The sequence below is a fragment of the Camelus ferus genome, chromosome 26, assembly GCF_009834535.1.
Source record: "Camelus ferus isolate YT-003-E chromosome 26, BCGSAC_Cfer_1.0, whole genome shotgun sequence".
Taxonomy (NCBI): domain Eukaryota; kingdom Metazoa; phylum Chordata; class Mammalia; order Artiodactyla; family Camelidae; genus Camelus; species Camelus ferus.
The window spans coordinates 11,006,271-11,024,102 of NC_045721.1; the positions used below are offsets into that span (position 1 = coordinate 11,006,271).

A 17,832-nucleotide genomic window follows, 5' to 3' on the forward strand; every position below is an offset into this window, starting at 1 on the left:
AATCACTCCAAAATGTAAGCTCTATGAAGGTAGGTAGTTTTGGCTGTTTTGTTCACTGATGTATCCTCAGTGTCTAGAACAGTGCTTGGGACACAGGAGGAGGTGCTGGATAATTTGTTAATGCATTCAAGGAAGGTGTGGATTTTTATGCTGGTTGTAACAGGACTTGCATTTAAACATTTGATAGGGAGAATATAATACTTTAAAGAGAAATATAAACATTTAAATTACTTATTATTTATATCACCTGTGTCTATGGCTACCTCAGATTAGGAGTTGATGCTGACTGTTTACAACAATAATAAAGCCACCCTTTATATGTACATATAATCTCATTTAGTTGAGATTCGATCCCAGGTCGATCATATTCCAGTCCCAGGTACTTACCACTGGCTTCAGTGCCGTTCTGAGGACCAGGGAGGAAAACTGGTCCATATTCTTATACCTCTGATTACTCTATTGTGTCATGGAACTCCATGAAGCATCTCAATCTGGTTCCAAAGCAGTAACATTTCAGCAGAAATCGATATATTTTATGAGATTTTTGTTAAAAGCAGAAAGGTCCTTTAAATTGGGCTTATGCAATCAGAGCATACAATGAATTTAAGGAAAGCTTCAGAACATATGGCATTCTGATGTCTTTGAAGTGTGGTTTGGTGGGACCGGCAGTGAACACGAAGAGGAGGTATGATTTAGAAGAAAGCTGTTGGAGTGTTGTGTTGCAAATAAAATCTAAGTAGGCACTTTGCAATTCACTGTTCTGTTTCTTTTCTTTTCTTTCTTTCTTTCTTTTTTTTTTTGTTTCTGGTGTTTTACTGCTGCCTTTCATTCCCAAACACTATAAATGTTCCTTGCCAGTTTCCATTCTAAATTCAATCTCCACCGTGTTCTCTCCAAGAATCTGACACTTCTTTCTCAGGGTGTCCTGGAAAGAAGGAATGTCACAGCTTAGATAAATAAGGGGGTGGGAGAGTGGTCTGTCTGAGGGAATGTGTTGCAGACTCCACTATCTCATCCCTAAATGGCAGCATTTGGATTAAATGACCTCTAAATTCCTCCAGACCTGTAAATCTACCATCCTACAGGGATTATATTTGACTCTGATTCAAACCCATCAAATTTGATACATGTCCATGTCCAATTGCTTATTAAAGTATTCCTCTCCTGGCAGTGATACAGACTGAAAGGGGTAGGTGTTTTTCGGGGCTCTTGTGCTGTTACTCTGTTTTTACAGTTGGCTGACCGCCAGTCTAAGAGGACTGACTTGTCAGAGCTGTCATTCCAGACCTGGGGTCAAGGCCTAAACTGCTCAGGTGGGAAGACAGGAGGCAGCAAGGCGTCCACGCAGACAGCAGCCCACAGATCAGCAGTCACAGTGATGCCCTCGGTTTGGGGCTATCAAGCCCCTGCTTTTCAAAGCGAAGTCTCAGGGCCAGCAACAAATGCGTCATCTCAGAGTTTGTTAGAGTATCGGGCTCCTCCCCAGACCTGCAGGACCAGAGTCTGCGTATTTAGGAGGTTTCCAGGCGTTTTGTGGGCACAGCAAAAGTTTGAGAAACCTTTAGTTAGACCTTTAGACCACCTTTACCTTGAGCTTCAGTGTGACACGAGCCCTGCATTAGCTGAGCGTCGGCTGTCCCACTGCAGGAGCGCAAGGAGCCTAGGCACTCCTGGCCAGTCAACATCCGCGGGGAGCCGGATGCGAGGCGCCGCGATTCCCTCTGCAGCCCCGCTGCATCCCGGCGGCTCTTCCCCGGGATCCGGCAGCGCCAACTCCCCGCCCACGGCCCCCAGACCCCGCCGCCATTCCCCGTGCGCCGCGAGGGAGCGAGAGAAAGCCGCCCCAGCGCCCGCCCCACCCGCGGCTCCACGCGCAGCGCGCCTACCTCCCGGGTCCCCGCGCTGTCTCCTCGCGGCCATGGGGCGCCGGGAGCTCCCTCTGCTCCTGCCGACGCTGCTGGCTGTGCTGGGCGGCCTCGAGGGCTCAGTGGCCGGTGAGTGGGGCCCGCGGACCCGCGCTGGGAGGGAGCTCATCCCGCTCTGCTGGCTGCGGGGTTGCTGGATAGGGTCGGAGGAGAGCTGGGAGCGCCCTCGCTGGCTGTGCGCGGCGTGTCCCCCGTCCTGTGACCTTTGATCCGGGAGGGCGAGGCTGGGCCATCTGGAGAGGGCCCCTGCTTCTCCGCTCTCTACTCCTTGATAATTCCTCTCAGTGAGTGGGAAGGGGGGGCGGTGGGCTCAGCGGACAAATTCCTCGACTTTTTCTCTTCGTTTCTCAGGAGCGCACTCACTCTCTTAGGCTATTCCTTCCCCCAAAGTTGAGGCGAGTGGGATTAGCTTTCTTGCCCTGGTCTCCGACTGGGACCCACTGCTGCCCGGGGTTTCATCAGGCAGCAAATTTAACCTCTTGGCGGCCCGGGTTTGGGGACGAGGTGCCTCCCTCCAGAAAGCCCCGGAGGAAATGGGGCTTGGGCCCAGGGTCAGGTGTCCTCCTGGACCCACAGAAGTCAAGAATTCTCATGGCTTTGCTTCTTGGTCATCCAACGCAGATGAAATACAGTGTAATGTGACGAGGCAAGCTGCATGTGGTGGGGGATGCATTCCTGTGGCCTGGCTCTGCAACGGGGAGCAGGAGTGCCTGGATGGGACGGATGAGCAGTGTGGTAGGCACTTCTCTCTGCTGTGTCGTGTCAAATGTCTTCCTGAAATAAAGTCAAGTACTTCTCTGTGCCAAGAGAGCTCAGATCCCCAGGAGGGACGCCGGAGCACCTGTAAGTGAGGAAAGCCTCTTAAAAGATGCCTAGCATCCCTGGGCAGTAAATATGGAAGGGAACAGTCCTCATTAAAACAGGAAGACCCAGCTGTACTTGGTGAGGGCTATGTTCCTTTTTTCCACCTATGTGCACGTTCCTGGGGTCATCACTTAACTGTACCTAATTTAACATGAAACCTGAGATATCAAAATGTGTACTATTACAGGTTTGAGTAAAATTTTATACTTGTAGAAATCCTCGGCCCTCCATACACTTCACCCCAGCTCCCCAAGTTTACTTGCTTCAGCCAGTAGGCAGACTTAGGTGGAAGTACTTGAAAGTCTAAACATCAAGGCCCAGTTCCCAGGTTGCCTTACATCTTAATATAGTCTCAAATTCCAAAGGAGTTCAAAGAAGTGAATCTGTAAAACTGGACTGCCCAATACAGTGGCCACTAGCCACATGTGAGGATTTATATTTATTTAAATGAATACAATAAAAAAATTCAGTTTGTTTATCATAGTAGCCACATTTCAAGTGCTCAAAACACATGTGACTGGTGGCTACCATTTTGGACAACACAGAGATAAAGTGCTTCCGTTGTCACAGAAGGTTTTATTGGACAGTGGTGTTCTGGATGAATGATGAGGAGGATATGTTTATTGATCTGCTAGGTGATGGTCCCTGAGGAAGGGGTACTGAATTGTAGCATAAGAAGTAACACAAAAAGGACAGGCAAGTTTAGGGTTGACTCCAGTGGCACATCAGGAGTTATTCCTTTGTTAATTAAAATACTTAATATGAAATCCAAATTTAAAAGACGCTAGTGCCCTGACAAACACCCCTTCCTTTCTGCTTCTTATTGAACATGCTGCTGGCCCGCAGAAGAAATATGTCGTGGACACCCACAGGCCTGGCAGTGTGATGATGGAAAATGCATTTCTATTAGCTGGCTTTGTGATGGTGTTGGTGACTGCTTAGATGGCTCCGATGAGGTTAACTGTGGTAGGTACAACTTATGTTTACCTTCAGTCACATTCTGTTTATTAACAGCATTGGTTAACATCAATAGTATTAAGTGAAGCAAGCCCATCATTAAATAGCCTGCCACACGTGCTAAACCCAGACATTAAATTGTCTCTGGTGTCACAGGTGCCTGTTTTTCCCCACTTACTCATTTTTCAAAATGACCTAAGGTTAAAAAGATTATTAGCTTTATTGACTTAAAAAAATTATTTAGGGGTGAAACTTCAGAATACAAACTTGTGGCCACATCTCCAATGGCTACCAGCCCTTTCAAGCCTTGGTTTTCTATAGATTAAATTCATCAGCAAACCATAAATACCTAAATAAACAAGCCCGTGGGACAGCAGTGCGACCTCCCTGAGCCAACTCCTGCCTTTTAGAGAGACTGACAGCACGTCCGGACCAAAAAATCCAGTGCCCAGGAGATTCTCTGTGTCGCGATGCTTGGGAACTCTGTGATGCCAATAAGGGCTGTGAAGGTGGGCTGGACGAAGCACGCGGCCCCCGGACCGTCTGCATGGCTGGGCAGTGGCAGTGCAGGAACGGCCTGTGTATCACCCACCGCTGGAGGTGCGATGGCCTCAACCACTGCGGGGACTCCTCCGATGAGGAGGTCTGTGGTGAGTCCTACTCTACCCCCACCTTTTGTCTAAAGGGAAGGTCGTACTATGTTGGCTGCTTTCTGCAAGTTGTGGTTTCATTCCTATGGCTGAGACTGCCATCCTAGATCTAAAACAGGATGTTTGCTAGCAATAACCAAGATTTAGTTACCCTTGGAAACATAAAGCAGTGCTTAAATAGTAACTCTGCAGCGGACACTCTAAGCATGGCCTCGAATGTTCCCACCATTCAGTTCTGGCCAACGCACAGAGCACCTGAGCATCAGTATCTGAAGGAAGCCTCCTAACAGATGCCTTACATCCTTGTGTAGTGAATATGGAAGAACACTCCTCACTAAAAAAAGAAAACCCCCAAAGAACTCAGTGAGCACTACAATCCTTTTTTTTACCTGAAACACACAGTGTAGTGGAATCCCCAACGTTTTGGTGAACCACAATTCTATTCACCCTTTCTTTTCTAGCATTAAATCTGTAATCTCAAATGTGTTCAGATTCTAACATTTTAATAATAATTTATAACCTGGCTTCTTAAGAGAATATTTCTTTTAGGGCTAGTATTACCTGAATTTAATACCATGTCAATCAGTAATATTTAATACTAATTCAGTTCAAATTTACTATTATTTCAATCCAGGGCCCAGAGGTCTTAACATCTTTGATATCAAGTCCAAATTCCTGAAAACTCTGCTTAAAAAGATAAAAATAATTCTTTCCTACCCAGACTTGCATTGGGTTAGTAGAAATATTGCCACTTTCCTTACCCACTGTAAGCATTGTCTATTTTTACCACCACCCTGAGTATTAATGAAAAAGAATGCTTATATATAAAACAGATAAACAACAAGTTCATACTGTATAGCACAGGGAACTCTATTCAATATCCTGTAGTAACTTATGGTGAAAAAGAATATGAAAACGAATGTATGCGTGTTCATGTATGGCTGAAGCATTATGCTGTACACCGGAAATTGACACATTGTAAACTGACTATACTTCAATAAAATATATATATACAAAAAAAGAATGCTTAATTTCCTACACAGGGCCCTGTCCAGAAGGCATGGTTAGATGTGATGAGGGGAAATGCATCCTAGAATCCCTGATGTGTGACGGGGAAGCAGACTGTACTGACGGTACCGATGAACCTGCCACATGTGGTAAGAAATCAATTGCTTGGCTTAACATGGAAAGGGGAGAGTAAGATTAGGTAACTGAGTGCCCCAGTTATCACCGGGGTCTACTCTCTGAGACAACACTTGGACTCAGACGTCTACGGGAGCAATTATCCTTCAGTGATGGAGCGCTTACATTTCACAAGCTCCAACCCTTGGCTTTCGTCTCCTGAATGTGAGCCAATGCTCCTGAGCTATAAAAATTGCTGTTCTCATATTGTAGCTTTAAGGAAACAGACGAGCTCACCACTGCAAACAACACTGCTCCTAAAATTCTGGAATAAAGAACACAAACTTTGCCACTGAGAAGCAATACATTTGTTCAAGACAAAATGGCAAATTCTTTAAGAATTTAACTGAAAAAGGACCCAAGAAGACCATTTCCTGGTGAGGAGGGATGCTTCTGAGCAAGCACCTCTGACTTTGAAACTCTTGTGGTTCTCACGTAAAAATCACTGTTGGTTCCAGTTGGGGCAGAGGGAGGGGGGCATCTGTCCCCAGTCATTTTGTTGTCTGTCTCCTGTTTCCCCCTCAAATCTGGTCTGAGACATTATGATGAAACCTCTCCAGTAATGTGAAAGGCCGCGAAAGAAGCTTTTCACAAAAGGAACACATAAGAGATACAAAAAGCATAAATAGTGAGACACAAAATACAGGTTTTTGGTCCTGTATAGATAATTCACTGGGATTAGCAAATTATTATATCATTTCCTGAGCTAAGGGCCTCACCTGCCCATAAATTCTAGAGAAAATACAGAAGAGGTCGCTGGTCCCTCCACAGGTGACCAATACACCAACATCTGGAATTGTCCAGACTGTCCGCCCAGAAGGAAACACCTTTCCCCTGCTCCGTGATTCCTAACTTTCCTTGTTCTCTGGTTTCCCCGAAAGCCTCCACATTCCTAGGTAAGAGGGCAGGGTCGAAGGTTATTCTTAACCAGTGTTACACTCCTCACACAAGCACAGAGGTTTGTGACACAATATGGTTTATAAGACGTCTGATCTTTACCATGGTCAACTGTACTGACCACTGTCCTGTCTCTACCAGGTAAGAACTGCTCTCTGGCCAACGGGGGCTGTGAGGGGCCCTGCAGTGACACAGACTGGGGTGTTCAGTGCTCGTGTGGAGCTGGATGGCTATTACAGCCGGATGGTCAGAGCTGTGGAGGTCAGAATTCATTTGGCTCATCTTCAAAAGTTCTTGTGGTAGTAAAATATACATAGCAAAATTTACCATCTTAATAGTTTTTAAGTGTGTAATTCAGTGCCATCCACTACATTCACACTGCTGTGCAACTGTCACCACTATTCATTTCCAGAACTTTTGCATCATCCCCAACAGAAACTCTGTACCCATTAAACAGTAACTCTCTGTCCCTGCTCCTGGGAACCTTCATTGACATTGTCTATGAATTTGCCTGTTCTCATACTGCATGTAAGTGGAATCATACAGTATTTGTCCTTTATGTCGGGCTAATTTTACTTAGCCTCTCTTTAAGGTGGATCCATGTTTTAGCATGTCTCAGAATGTCCTTCCTTCTTAAAGGCCAAATAGTATTCCAGTGTATGTAAACAGTTGGCTCTTTGTATCTGTAGGTTGAAGACGCTGGGTAAGGGGAATTCCAGATAGTTCCAGAAAGCAAAATTTGAATTTGCTGCATGCTAGCAACTATTTACATTGTATTAGGTATTGTAAGTAATCTAGAGATGGTTTAAAATGTTTAGAAGGATGTGTGTACGTTATATGCTAATACCACACTATTTTATAGAAGACACTTGAGCATCCATGGATTTTGGTATCCTCGGGGGTCCCAGAATCAACCCCTTGTGGGATGACTGTATACCACATTTTGTTTGTGGGATTATATACCACATCCATGCCTCTGATGCACACATGGGTGGTTTCCACCCTTTGGCTGTGGTGGAGGACATTGGTACAAGAGTCCCTGCTTTCAGTGCTCTTGGGTATATACCAGAAGTGGAACTCGCTGAGTCATATGGTAAATTCTATGTTTAACTTTTTGAGAAACTATCAAGCTGTTTTCCACAGTGGCTGCATCACTTGACATTAGCAATGTACAAGGGTTCTGATTTCTCTACATCCTTGCCACTCATTCTCAAATTAGGCTCCAGCTGGCTTGAGAGGAGCCACGTCCCCAAGAATGTTGCTAGGGTAACACAGATAAATATACTGTACCAGTTAAACCTCTGCATTGATGGTTCCCTACAGTGATGGTTCTGCTGAAACACAACCACATAGGTGGGAATTCTACGGAGGCAGCAACTTCTATCCCAGTACCCAGCACAGTGATCTCCACATATGACAGGTCTTGTGAGCACCTGAAAAGTGGCCCAAAAGAACAAAAATACTCAAGAGATTGTTCCTCAGTCTTCTCTAATTTACAACTCTCTATCATCAGATGTGGATGAGTGTTCTACAGCATACAGCCCCTGTGGCCAGCTGTGCATTAATACACCAGGCTCTTATTCCTGTGAGTGTATTCGAGGTTACCAGCTCTACAATGGCACCGACTGTCGAGTGACAGGTGAGCTTCAGTACTGGAAGCAAAGCTGAGCTCCTGCTCTCTTCTCAGCAGTAGGTGTAGATAAAAGTGATGTAGACGATTCACTTTAAGGTTTGGTATTAGAGATGACACTACTCGTTACATAAAGAAGCTGCTATTATAACATTCATTGGTCAATTTTGAGTATCAGGTGCTATCAAGTGTCTATAAAATGATTTAGGTTTTCTATAGGATAATACAGTTTGGGGCTCCAGAGACCCAACCAATAATCTCAACTTGTTCTGTGCTTCCTTAATGATGGGACACTTAATTACATTTGGCTGCTATATACAAGGCATGGAGAAGGCTTCTGTCTAGGGGAGAAGGGCTGAATCTGAAATCAGGCAGAAAAGTTCCAAAGATTAGTTTTAATGTGCCGGAGCTCAGAGGAGGAATTGAGGCTTCAGGTGGTCAACTAGATCCGCTCTCGATCCACCTTAGTCCAGATTTCAGGGATAAGTGGATTTTGGCATGGGCGATGGGACAGCATCTTTAGTTAAAGGGAATGGCATGGAAGGAAGTTTCATAGGAACGTATCACTCCTACTTCTATTGCAGATGATGCTGTTAAAATTCTTACCGCAGCTGATGGAGAACTTGGTGTCTTGGATCAAAGAACAGGCATCTATGAGACTCTGATACCTATAAAATCAAGGCCTACTTCTGTTGCATATGATCTTGAGAGAAGCATGTACTTCTGGGTGGATGAAGTCTTAAATGTGTTTGTTCTTGGAAAGCCAAACTTTGTTCCTCTCTATCCAGGTATATTTCTTGATATTAAGAGCCCTAGCTTCTTCAGGTTACTTAAACATAGTGTAGGAAGCATATGTGCTCATCTGGACATATTCTGTGACTCCCTTGTCATGAATTATGAGAGTACATAAAATCCTGATTCAAGATACTGATTCTATGTAGTTTGGTTCTTCGGGAGCTTTGTAGAGCATAACCTGAGAATGAAATTGCTATTAACCAGTACTGAAAGTTTGAGGATGTGGCTCAGGACAAGTATTAGTCTCAGCCCCATCACTAGGTGTGTGACCTTGAGCAAATTGTTAACTCCTTTGAACCACTGTGTACAAGATGAGGGTAATAGCATTGGTTAAGTGTGAGGATTAAGCTAGACAGTGCGTGGGAAGAAAGTGCCTAATGTAGCCCTGGGCGCAGAGAAATCCTCTGATAGTAGTTGGGAGGTGGAGTTCATAACAATTCATCGGAAACTTCTGTAATAAACAGTGTCCCAAATCAAGGTCACATTCTCTTGGATTTCTTGGTTATGCTTTTATTAAAGTCCTTCTCTGTCCTAATTGCCCACCGTATACTGGAAACCCCTCACACAGCTCTGGCTCTCATTCCCTGTGTCCTACTTGCCTCATTGTGTAGCTTGAAATCAGAAGATGTAGAAAAGATTTGTCTGAGTCTCTTTTTTCAAGATGGGTGTAGAAGAATACAGAAATATAATACTGTCTCCTGTATCCCCAGAATTTAAAGCAGTGAACAGTATCTCTTTGGACTGGTTCACGGGACAGTTATATTGGGCTAGCAGCTTTGCAAGGGTTGTCTGTGCTGGTTTAAGTGATGGCAGAGGCTACGTCAAAATCTTGGAAAAGGATCTTGTGCCAGAACAGCTAATAGTGTTTCCTGCAAAGAAGTAAGTAGTGTTTCTTTTGGAATATAACCAATGATCTTGGATATGTTATCGTATGTGTAGTCTTTTTTAAAATTAGAAGAAAATTTTTTTTGATTGGGGTGAGGTAATTAGGTTTGTTTGTTTATTTATTTATGTATTTATTCATTCATTCATTCATTCATTTATTTATTTTTAGTGGAAGTACTGGGGATTGAACCCAGGACTTCATGGATATATTATCTTAGATATTTAAGTTGATAAAAGAATACATCAACTGTTTCAACCTAGTCCTTATTTGCTCAAAAAAATTCTTAATTTTGAAGTCTCAATCGAATACCATAGAGCCAAACTTTTCAAAGTCTACTAAGTCTAAGAGCAGAAATCTCCAGCATTCTTAGCAGTGCAGTGATTTGAGGTCCATGGGGGAGAGCCAGGCAAGCCTGGCTGTTCAGTCATATAGATGCTCCCGAGGGGATTCTCTAATCCTTGTGCTTTGCTTTTCTCAGGTATTTGTATTGGGTGAATCGAGGTGGGAAAGGCATGAGGACTATTGAAACTGCAGGGATGGATGGCTCTGACAGGAAGGTGCTGACAGTTGTAAACATGGAGGAACCTGCAGGACTGACGCTGGACCATGTGACTGGCAGGCTCTACTGGATCAGTGAATATAAGGAGGTACCGCAGATGGGTCAGGAGGAAAAAGGTAAACCTATGTAGTAGGGGTTTGGTAGGACCGTGGTAAATACAAAGTTCTCTTGAGTCTTCCACCAACTTGGTGAAGCATCTTCTGGCCATGAAAAGTGAGAAAAGCAAGCCCTAACTGCACAGCATCTTCAGGTAGAGCCAGGCTGTATCAACAGAGGTGGGGAGACTTAGTGTGACTTTCTTAAGCTCTCTACAATCAAACTCAGCACTGAAATTTCCTGGTAGTATAGGTCATGTTCTATGTGGTACCTAGGATACAAAATTTTAAAGATGGCGGACCACTTCTCTGGAAGCATGCAGTTACTGAAGTACTTCAATGTCTGGCACTCACATTTCTAGGTCTTAATATTACAGTTCATGTCATCTCATTTTTGGAACCATCAAACTAGAAGACCAGTAGGACATGGTGGCTGAAAGCTTAGATTTAGGAGTCGTATTTTTAAGCCTATTTCTTCCAGCTATGATATCTGGCCGCTTAGGTGCCTCTCTGAGCTCCCACTACCCTCTCTGAAAATAGAGAGAATGCCCACCTCAGAAGGCATTTGGAGAATGTAGTGGAAGGATTTGGTACAATGTCTGGATGCAGACAATAAGTTATAGTAGCTATTTGTACAAAATATCTGTGACCCTGGTTTGTATAAGAAGCAGTCAGATCCACAGGCTTTGGCATTAGCCGCCATGGATCCTAACACAAGTTCATCTCTATCAAGCTGATATCAGGTAAAGATGTTTAATCAGTGTCCAAGAAACTGAGGGGCACTACCATGGTCAGCACTTCACACTGATGCTCCCTTGAGACCCTCTAACCCTTCAGTCCATAGAGACGGTAAATGTGGATGGCAGTGGGAGGCACACCTTTCCTGAGATCTTCTTGGAAGATGAAGTTCCAGTAGGACTCGCCATATTTGAGAACTCCTTCTTCTGGGCAAATAAACTACAGCTGCTTCGTATTTCACCGCACACCCCAAAGGAGAGAGTGGCGCTACTAAACACGTCCGTATCTGCCTTCTCTGTGCTCCACAAGTCCCAGCAGCCTAAGAGTAAGTCATCAGCTTGCTTTTGTGAAATGCTTATGAATCAGAACGCATACTAAATGGAAAACACCTAAATAACTACCTCGGTCTGTTGTTGGAAACTGCTGTTTTGAGGCAGGGGAAATGTTCTGGGTATCATTCCAGACACAGACAGGACTTCTGAGCAAGATGAACTGAACGAAAATATCTACTGGGAAACATTCCAGGCACACATCTTGCTCTTGTCTAACATGGCAACCCGAGGTTTAACGTCTGAAATACACAAAACAGGGTCATAAGCTGTTCACAGAAGGGCTAGAATAGCTTACTCACGGACATGTCCATTGATAACAGAAAATTTAACCAAGAGTAGCATCCTCCTTAGAGGAGGAAGTCAAACATTCACTGACTAGGAGTTAAAAACTTGCGAATCTGAAATTGTACGTGAGTCAACTCAGATAATGCTTCTCAAATGGGCCCAAGAAACTAAGCAAAGTGGAGAGCCTAGAACCATGACTTACTTCCTGTAAGCAAGTTAGACAGTCATTTTGCCTTAACTCCGAGAGGGAAGATGCTTTTGGTTGAAGCTTAATGGCCTGAGCTGAGTACAGATAGGTAATTGTAATGATCTGAAAGACAGGGATCCACAGGAGTTCAAAGTCAGTATGCCTAACCTAGGAGGTAACAAGTGTATCGGGATTCCCCTTAAGGCAAAAATGCCTTAACTCCCCTTGAGTCTTAGGTTTTGAACCGGTTTGGATTAAATACGTCTGAAATTGTAACTAACCTGTTTTTACTTTAAAACAGGCAGATACCCAGCATGTGTTCCAGGATCTTGCAGCCACTTATGTCTCCTGTCCCCTGTCCATCCCAAGGGCTATAAGTGTGTTTGTCCAGAGGGGATGTTTCTTCTACCTTCTGGTACATGTAGCAGTAAGTACGCTGGGTGAAATGGGTTTGGCTCAAAAAGGCACTTTCCGTGGTAGGTCTGGAAATAATATAGCTTCCATTTTTGGATCAATCGCTTTTATACTGACAACCTACTTTGATGACAAATTTTGTTATCAAAAGAACTTGATTAGTTTTTTATTGTACTAAAATAAGCATTACAACATGTACCATTTTAACTATTTTTAAGTGTAGTGTCCAGTGGCATTAAGTACATTCACATTTTTGTACAACCATCACCATCCATCTCCAGAACGTTTTCACCTTCCCAACTGAAATTCTGTTCTTGTTAAACAATAACTCCCCACCCCTCCCTCCCCCAGGCCCTGGCAACCACAACTCTACTTTCTGTCTCTATGAATTTGACTACTTTAGGTACCTCATATAAGTAAAATTATACAGAATCTGTCTTTTTTGTGACTGGATTATTTCACTTAGCATAATATCTTCAAAGCTCATTCATGTTGTAACATGTGTCAGACTTTCCTTTTTAAGGCTGAAGGCTGAATAATATTTTTAAGGCTGAATAATATTTTCTTGTATAGATATACTATATTTTGTTTATCCATTCATCCATCTGTGGACATTAGGGTTTGGTAAGTTTTAAACCAGGAAAAAAATAGCTTCTATGTGAAAACTTAACAGCTAAGTTGGTATAAGAAACACTCTATAGTCTTATGACTGTTGTGTATTCTGACTTATAAGCAGTGTCTCCTTCGGTATTAACGTAATTCCTCGTGTTGCTGTTCCATCTTTGAAATGGTAAAGGCTACATTGATTATCCATTCTACCCAAATTAATTGACTTTTTTTCTATAGAAAATTGAGGCTTTAAGAATAAATGATGTAAACGTTTTGATATTCTAACTACCTTAAAAAAAAACATACTTCAGCAGAGGTAGCTATGGCGTAATAAGCTGCTGCGCCCAACTCCAGACTTCAACTGAAACTGTATTTTAAACATTATATATACTGTTAAATACCCAAGTAACTTTCCTTTAGAGAAACAATAGGGAGTTAAAATTCTTTGTACTGAGCCTTGTGTGCTACAAGCAAGGACTTGATGACTTCACTGAATCAAATGGAGCAGCACTACAGCCCTAACCCTCATGATTCTGTGTTAACCTTTCAGCAGAAATTCAAAAGGCTCGGTGCCTTGGGAAAGCTGAGCAGCACTGCCATTTGCCCACATGACTCCCTTCTCCAAGGAAGTTCTGAGGGGCATTCACATCTTATACGTCATATGCGTGCTTCTAAAGCGAATTTTATAAGATTCCTTTGGAGGGGAACCTCGCTTTGAGAGAGGGGCATAGCTCAAGGGGGGAGCACAGGGCTTATCTGACAAACAGTTAAAGAATCAATCTCTCCTTTTCCTTGATAGAATTAAAACTAGTGTTTTCCTCTGGCAAGCGTCTCTACTTGTTGAAGGTTGGTTTTATGGGAACTTCTATAGAGAGAACTGTAATTCAGGAGCATCCTAGGAACATCTATTTACTGGATATTGACTGGAAAAGAAACCTGATCTACTGGACAGATACCCGGGGGCATCTGTTCCACTCAACTGGCTATTCAGGGGAAAAGCAAGAGATTAGGACAGAGCGTACAGGTGAGTTGGGGGTGCCTATTTTATTTTTTTTCATTTTCTAGCTCTAAAATTAACTAGAGCCAAAAACCCTACCTGTTTCTGATTCAAAGAGTGGTCAAAGAGTGGTTTTTAAACTAATTTAATATTGTGTCTGATGTACCCTTGTTCTTACGAGGGGTGGGCAGACAGTTTACAAGGCCACCATGATTTGGGAAATCCTGTGGTTGGTGATAAGGTTTTTAAAGTTCTATTTTTCTGGCCTTAAGCCTGGGTAGGATGAAACGGACCTTAAATATTTCAACTTTGCATTGCAGATTTTTCTTACACTAATTTAGGAGCAATTTGCAATGCAGATTTCAGAGTAAACTAGCAAGATATTTTGTTAATATGATAATATATACTTTCTCTCCCCTCCCACGCTCCTGCATGGCATACCCCACCCTCAGCTCCCTGTCCTCAGCCTAAATGCAAATATCTGCTTTACAAAAGAGAACTGGGACTTGAGTTCCAGAGTGAGTAATCTGATTTCTGAATGCCTGTGGAGTGGGTACTTCAAGTACCAAGGATCTGCTTTACTACAGGAAGTGCTGTGTTGGAATACGTGTTCCTGAGAGCCTTCAGAGCAGTAGAATCTACCCAGAGCCCTGTGGGCAAGCCTGGCACATAGAAGCTTTCTGTCCCTGACTAAGAGAACTTCAGGGATAAAACTGAAACAGGCAGTGATCTTGCAGTACATCTGATGGCTGTCTAGGAAACTCTGATCATGGATTTCTTCCCACTTAATTAAAATGTAACTCCCCCCACTGGCTAATCTTTGATAACTGGTTTCTGTGTTACAGCTATATCAAGGATTTGCAAAAGACTGACAATTCCTTTGAGTTGGCTCTCGTGGTGAATTTTGAGTCCCTGTGATAGATAGCTCTGAAATAATAGAAAATATATATTTTGGCCTCTGTCCCCAGTTAATGGCACAGAGCTCCTAAGACCTTTGTAATTTCCTGAGTGATAGGAACTGCTTTTGTTCTAATGAGACAATGCTTGGTGGGCTTTGCAATGCAATGCAAAATTGAATTTAAGGTCCATTTCTATCCTACCCAGACTCAAGACCAGAAAAAGCTAAAAAACCTTATCAGTGCCTCTGGAGGTTGGTCACAGAAAGACTGCTCCATGACTAGAAGCTCAGAACTTTCTATTTGTATCTTGTAATTGTAGATCTCCTCACTGTCTAGCCATTGTACTGATAACCTTTCATACTACTGTCCTGGTGTCATTTGAGCCCAATCTCTGCCTTCCCAGAGCAATTTCAGTCCTAGTCACTTGACATGTAATTGATTGATTTTCATCCTTAGCCTGTGAAGAAGGAATGTGAATCTGAAGGTGCAGACCTGCATTCAAATGCAGGCCTTGCCACTGAAATATCTAACTTATAAAATGCAGTGCCTGTCTACCTTGCCAGGTGGTTGTCAAGTATCAAATGAGCTCATGTGACAGACAAGGTGGGGAACCAGAATAGTCACCATGGGGCTCATTGTGCCACCAAGGTGTGTGGGCTTGTAGGGACTGATCTTTGCATTCCCCTAATTGTCTCCCTTCTATCCTTGGTCCAGAGTTTAAGACAGTGTGTGAACTTATTTGAATGCCCTTTCTAATGGAAGTGACTTGTCCTCCACACAGTCTGTTCAGCTAGTGTGGACATACCGACTGGGAACTTGTACTGGCTGCCCTGTGACAGAAGTGCTGTTCAGAAGACTAGAATCACTGGCCCAGACACACGTACCCTGTACAGAACAGGCAGTGTTATCCTGCATCTTCTTCTCGACTGGCCAAAGAGGCTGCTCTACTGGATGGAAAGTGGGGAACACTTGCAAAGTATGACCCTTGATGGCAAAGGCAGACAGGAAATCTGGAGAGGCACCTGGACGGCAGACACCCATGTGGCCCTAGACCTCGGCTCATCTAGCATCCTCTGGGCCACCAAAGGGTCAGGTAAGCACTACACAACCAGAGAGGTTGGAAGAAGCTTAAGAGGATGAGTGGGAGTCCTGCGTTTAGTATAAGGATGCCAGCCATTCTTGGAACTCATTAGATGTAGGCTCAAACTCTGACTTGCATAGTTACAGCTTGAGCACAGACATGGACCTTAAGCTCAGCTCTCATCTATAAGTCTAGATTTATGATTTTAAAGGTAGAGAAACTTCAGAAATCACATAATTTTGAACACTGCAGGCGGCTACTTGTTTCTATCTCTGTAAGTAGAAATAATGGAACCAAACTTCCATTGCAAACGAGGTACAGGTGCTTCAGTTGTAACTCGAGAGCAGGTACAGATTATGCCTTTGTAGCTGAATGTGATAATCTTCTCACCCAGAGGCCATCCTTGAGAACTGGTAGCTGTGTGCTGACGACTCGGGGTTCTAAGACAGGACACGGAAGGTGGTAAAGTCACATCTGATGTTTCCATAGGGCAGACCTTGCTTTCCTGGAGCTTTAACCACTTTCTTGGATTATCTTTAAAGATAAAACTAAAACCTATAAGACTGTGCTGATTTTCAGTGTGAGGTCATTGAACCTTGCAATCCAGTGGTACCCATGCCTCCTCACTGTCATGAGTTACTTGTTCTGTGTCAGCTTGTAAGAATTTGACTCTGCCCTAGGGTTGCAAAGTCTGAGTCTCCTAAAAAATAGAACATACACTTTGAACAAGACCTGGAGTGACGGGATGATAGCGGCCCACGAGCCTTACCTGGTGACCCTGAACAGAACAGCTCTGGTGCTGTGGAACAGGAGGATGCCAGAGCCCTTCTTGGTGTTGAAAGAGCCATACATACAGAGAATGATCATCCTAGCAGAGAACCTGGAGGTTCCAGGTGAGTCCTCCCCTGGGGGGGTTAATCTTTGAGATCCACTTGCCCAGGCTCTCCTCGGTGTGTGCTTCTAGGAGAAAATCCTGGGCATCTTCCAGTGTGTATGGGCAGTCATCCCAACCAACGACTCAGCAGGCCTTCTCCCTAACTTGTCCTTGTCCTGGTCCTGGAGAAGTAAGACTCTAACATGTTTCTCAAAATCGCTAAGTGACACGAGTTCCTAAGTAATACCCCAAGGAGGGTGTACACCACAAGCCCCTTTCGGGATTCATCTTTCACATTACCATTTTGCAGCTTTCAGTCTGGCAGTAAAGAGATCCATTTAACTTGCTCTAAACCAGTTTTCCAAACTGACTTCACCAAGGAACCCCCTTTCTCATAGCAGTGCCATCTTGCGGAGCACCCTTTGTGGAGCTGCTCTGGGTTGTGGTTACCCGGAGAAGCAGCTCTTCCTCCTGCTGAAGCTGGGCCTTGTCATTTAGATTAATCTGCTTACACCTGGGTTAACGCTTTTCATATAAGCCTTTGGTGTGGTGCCAAAAGTTCTGATTCTGGATCTTGAGGCAGAAAAAGAAGAAGTTTTATCAACAGAATTCAGAGGGCTTTCTTGGTAGAAGCAGCCGGAAGTCCCAAGGGAGAGTAGAAGCAGAGATGGACAGAACCTTTCCTCCTTATTTGTACTTGCTCTGTTTGGGTCTCTCATCTCCTGTTGTCTAAACTGCCTTATTTTTGGATTCATGGGTTTAACCTGATCTTTGAGGCTAAGAAACATCAGGCATATTTCTTAGGTGGTAAAGGGTACCAATAAAAGGTTAACTTTTTGGTAAAAAATATAGTTTTGATTATTCTACTAACAAATCTGTTAGGTTACTGGGACAGTTGCTGAAGAGTACTCACTGGTAACTTTTAGTAGTGTGACTTGGACACCTCAGAGTAATGCTGGTCTCTGTCCTACAGCAT

The 17,832-nt window shown here is 43.7% G+C and overlaps 1 protein-coding gene across 3 annotated transcripts in view; it reads left to right on the forward strand.

Annotated features, from left to right (window-relative positions):
• Window positions 1-394: 394 nt before the first annotated feature.
• The window catches only part of LOC102514899 (prolow-density lipoprotein receptor-related protein 1), a 34,626-nt gene continuing 17,188 nt past the window's right edge, over window positions 395-17,832 (forward strand). For all 3 annotated transcript variants that reach the window (XM_032468447.1, XM_032468446.1, XM_032468448.1), the window contains exons 1-15: window positions 395-1,994; window positions 2,547-2,660; window positions 3,636-3,755; window positions 4,157-4,396; window positions 5,440-5,553; window positions 6,617-6,736; window positions 7,989-8,114; window positions 8,690-8,893; window positions 9,611-9,779; window positions 10,265-10,433; window positions 11,278-11,503; window positions 12,284-12,409; window positions 13,805-14,029; window positions 15,683-15,994; window positions 16,663-16,875. In XM_032468447.1, coding sequence (XP_032324338.1) covers window positions 1,379-1,994; window positions 2,547-2,660; window positions 3,636-3,755; window positions 4,157-4,396; window positions 5,440-5,553; window positions 6,617-6,736; window positions 7,989-8,114; window positions 8,690-8,893; window positions 9,611-9,779; window positions 10,265-10,433; window positions 11,278-11,503; window positions 12,284-12,409; window positions 13,805-14,029; window positions 15,683-15,994; window positions 16,663-16,875 — 3,094 coding nt within the window. In that variant the 5' untranslated portion in view covers window positions 395-1,378. The remainder of the gene's footprint in view (window positions 1,995-2,546; window positions 2,661-3,635; window positions 3,756-4,156; window positions 4,397-5,439; window positions 5,554-6,616; window positions 6,737-7,988; window positions 8,115-8,689; window positions 8,894-9,610; window positions 9,780-10,264; window positions 10,434-11,277; window positions 11,504-12,283; window positions 12,410-13,804; window positions 14,030-15,682; window positions 15,995-16,662; window positions 16,876-17,832) is intronic.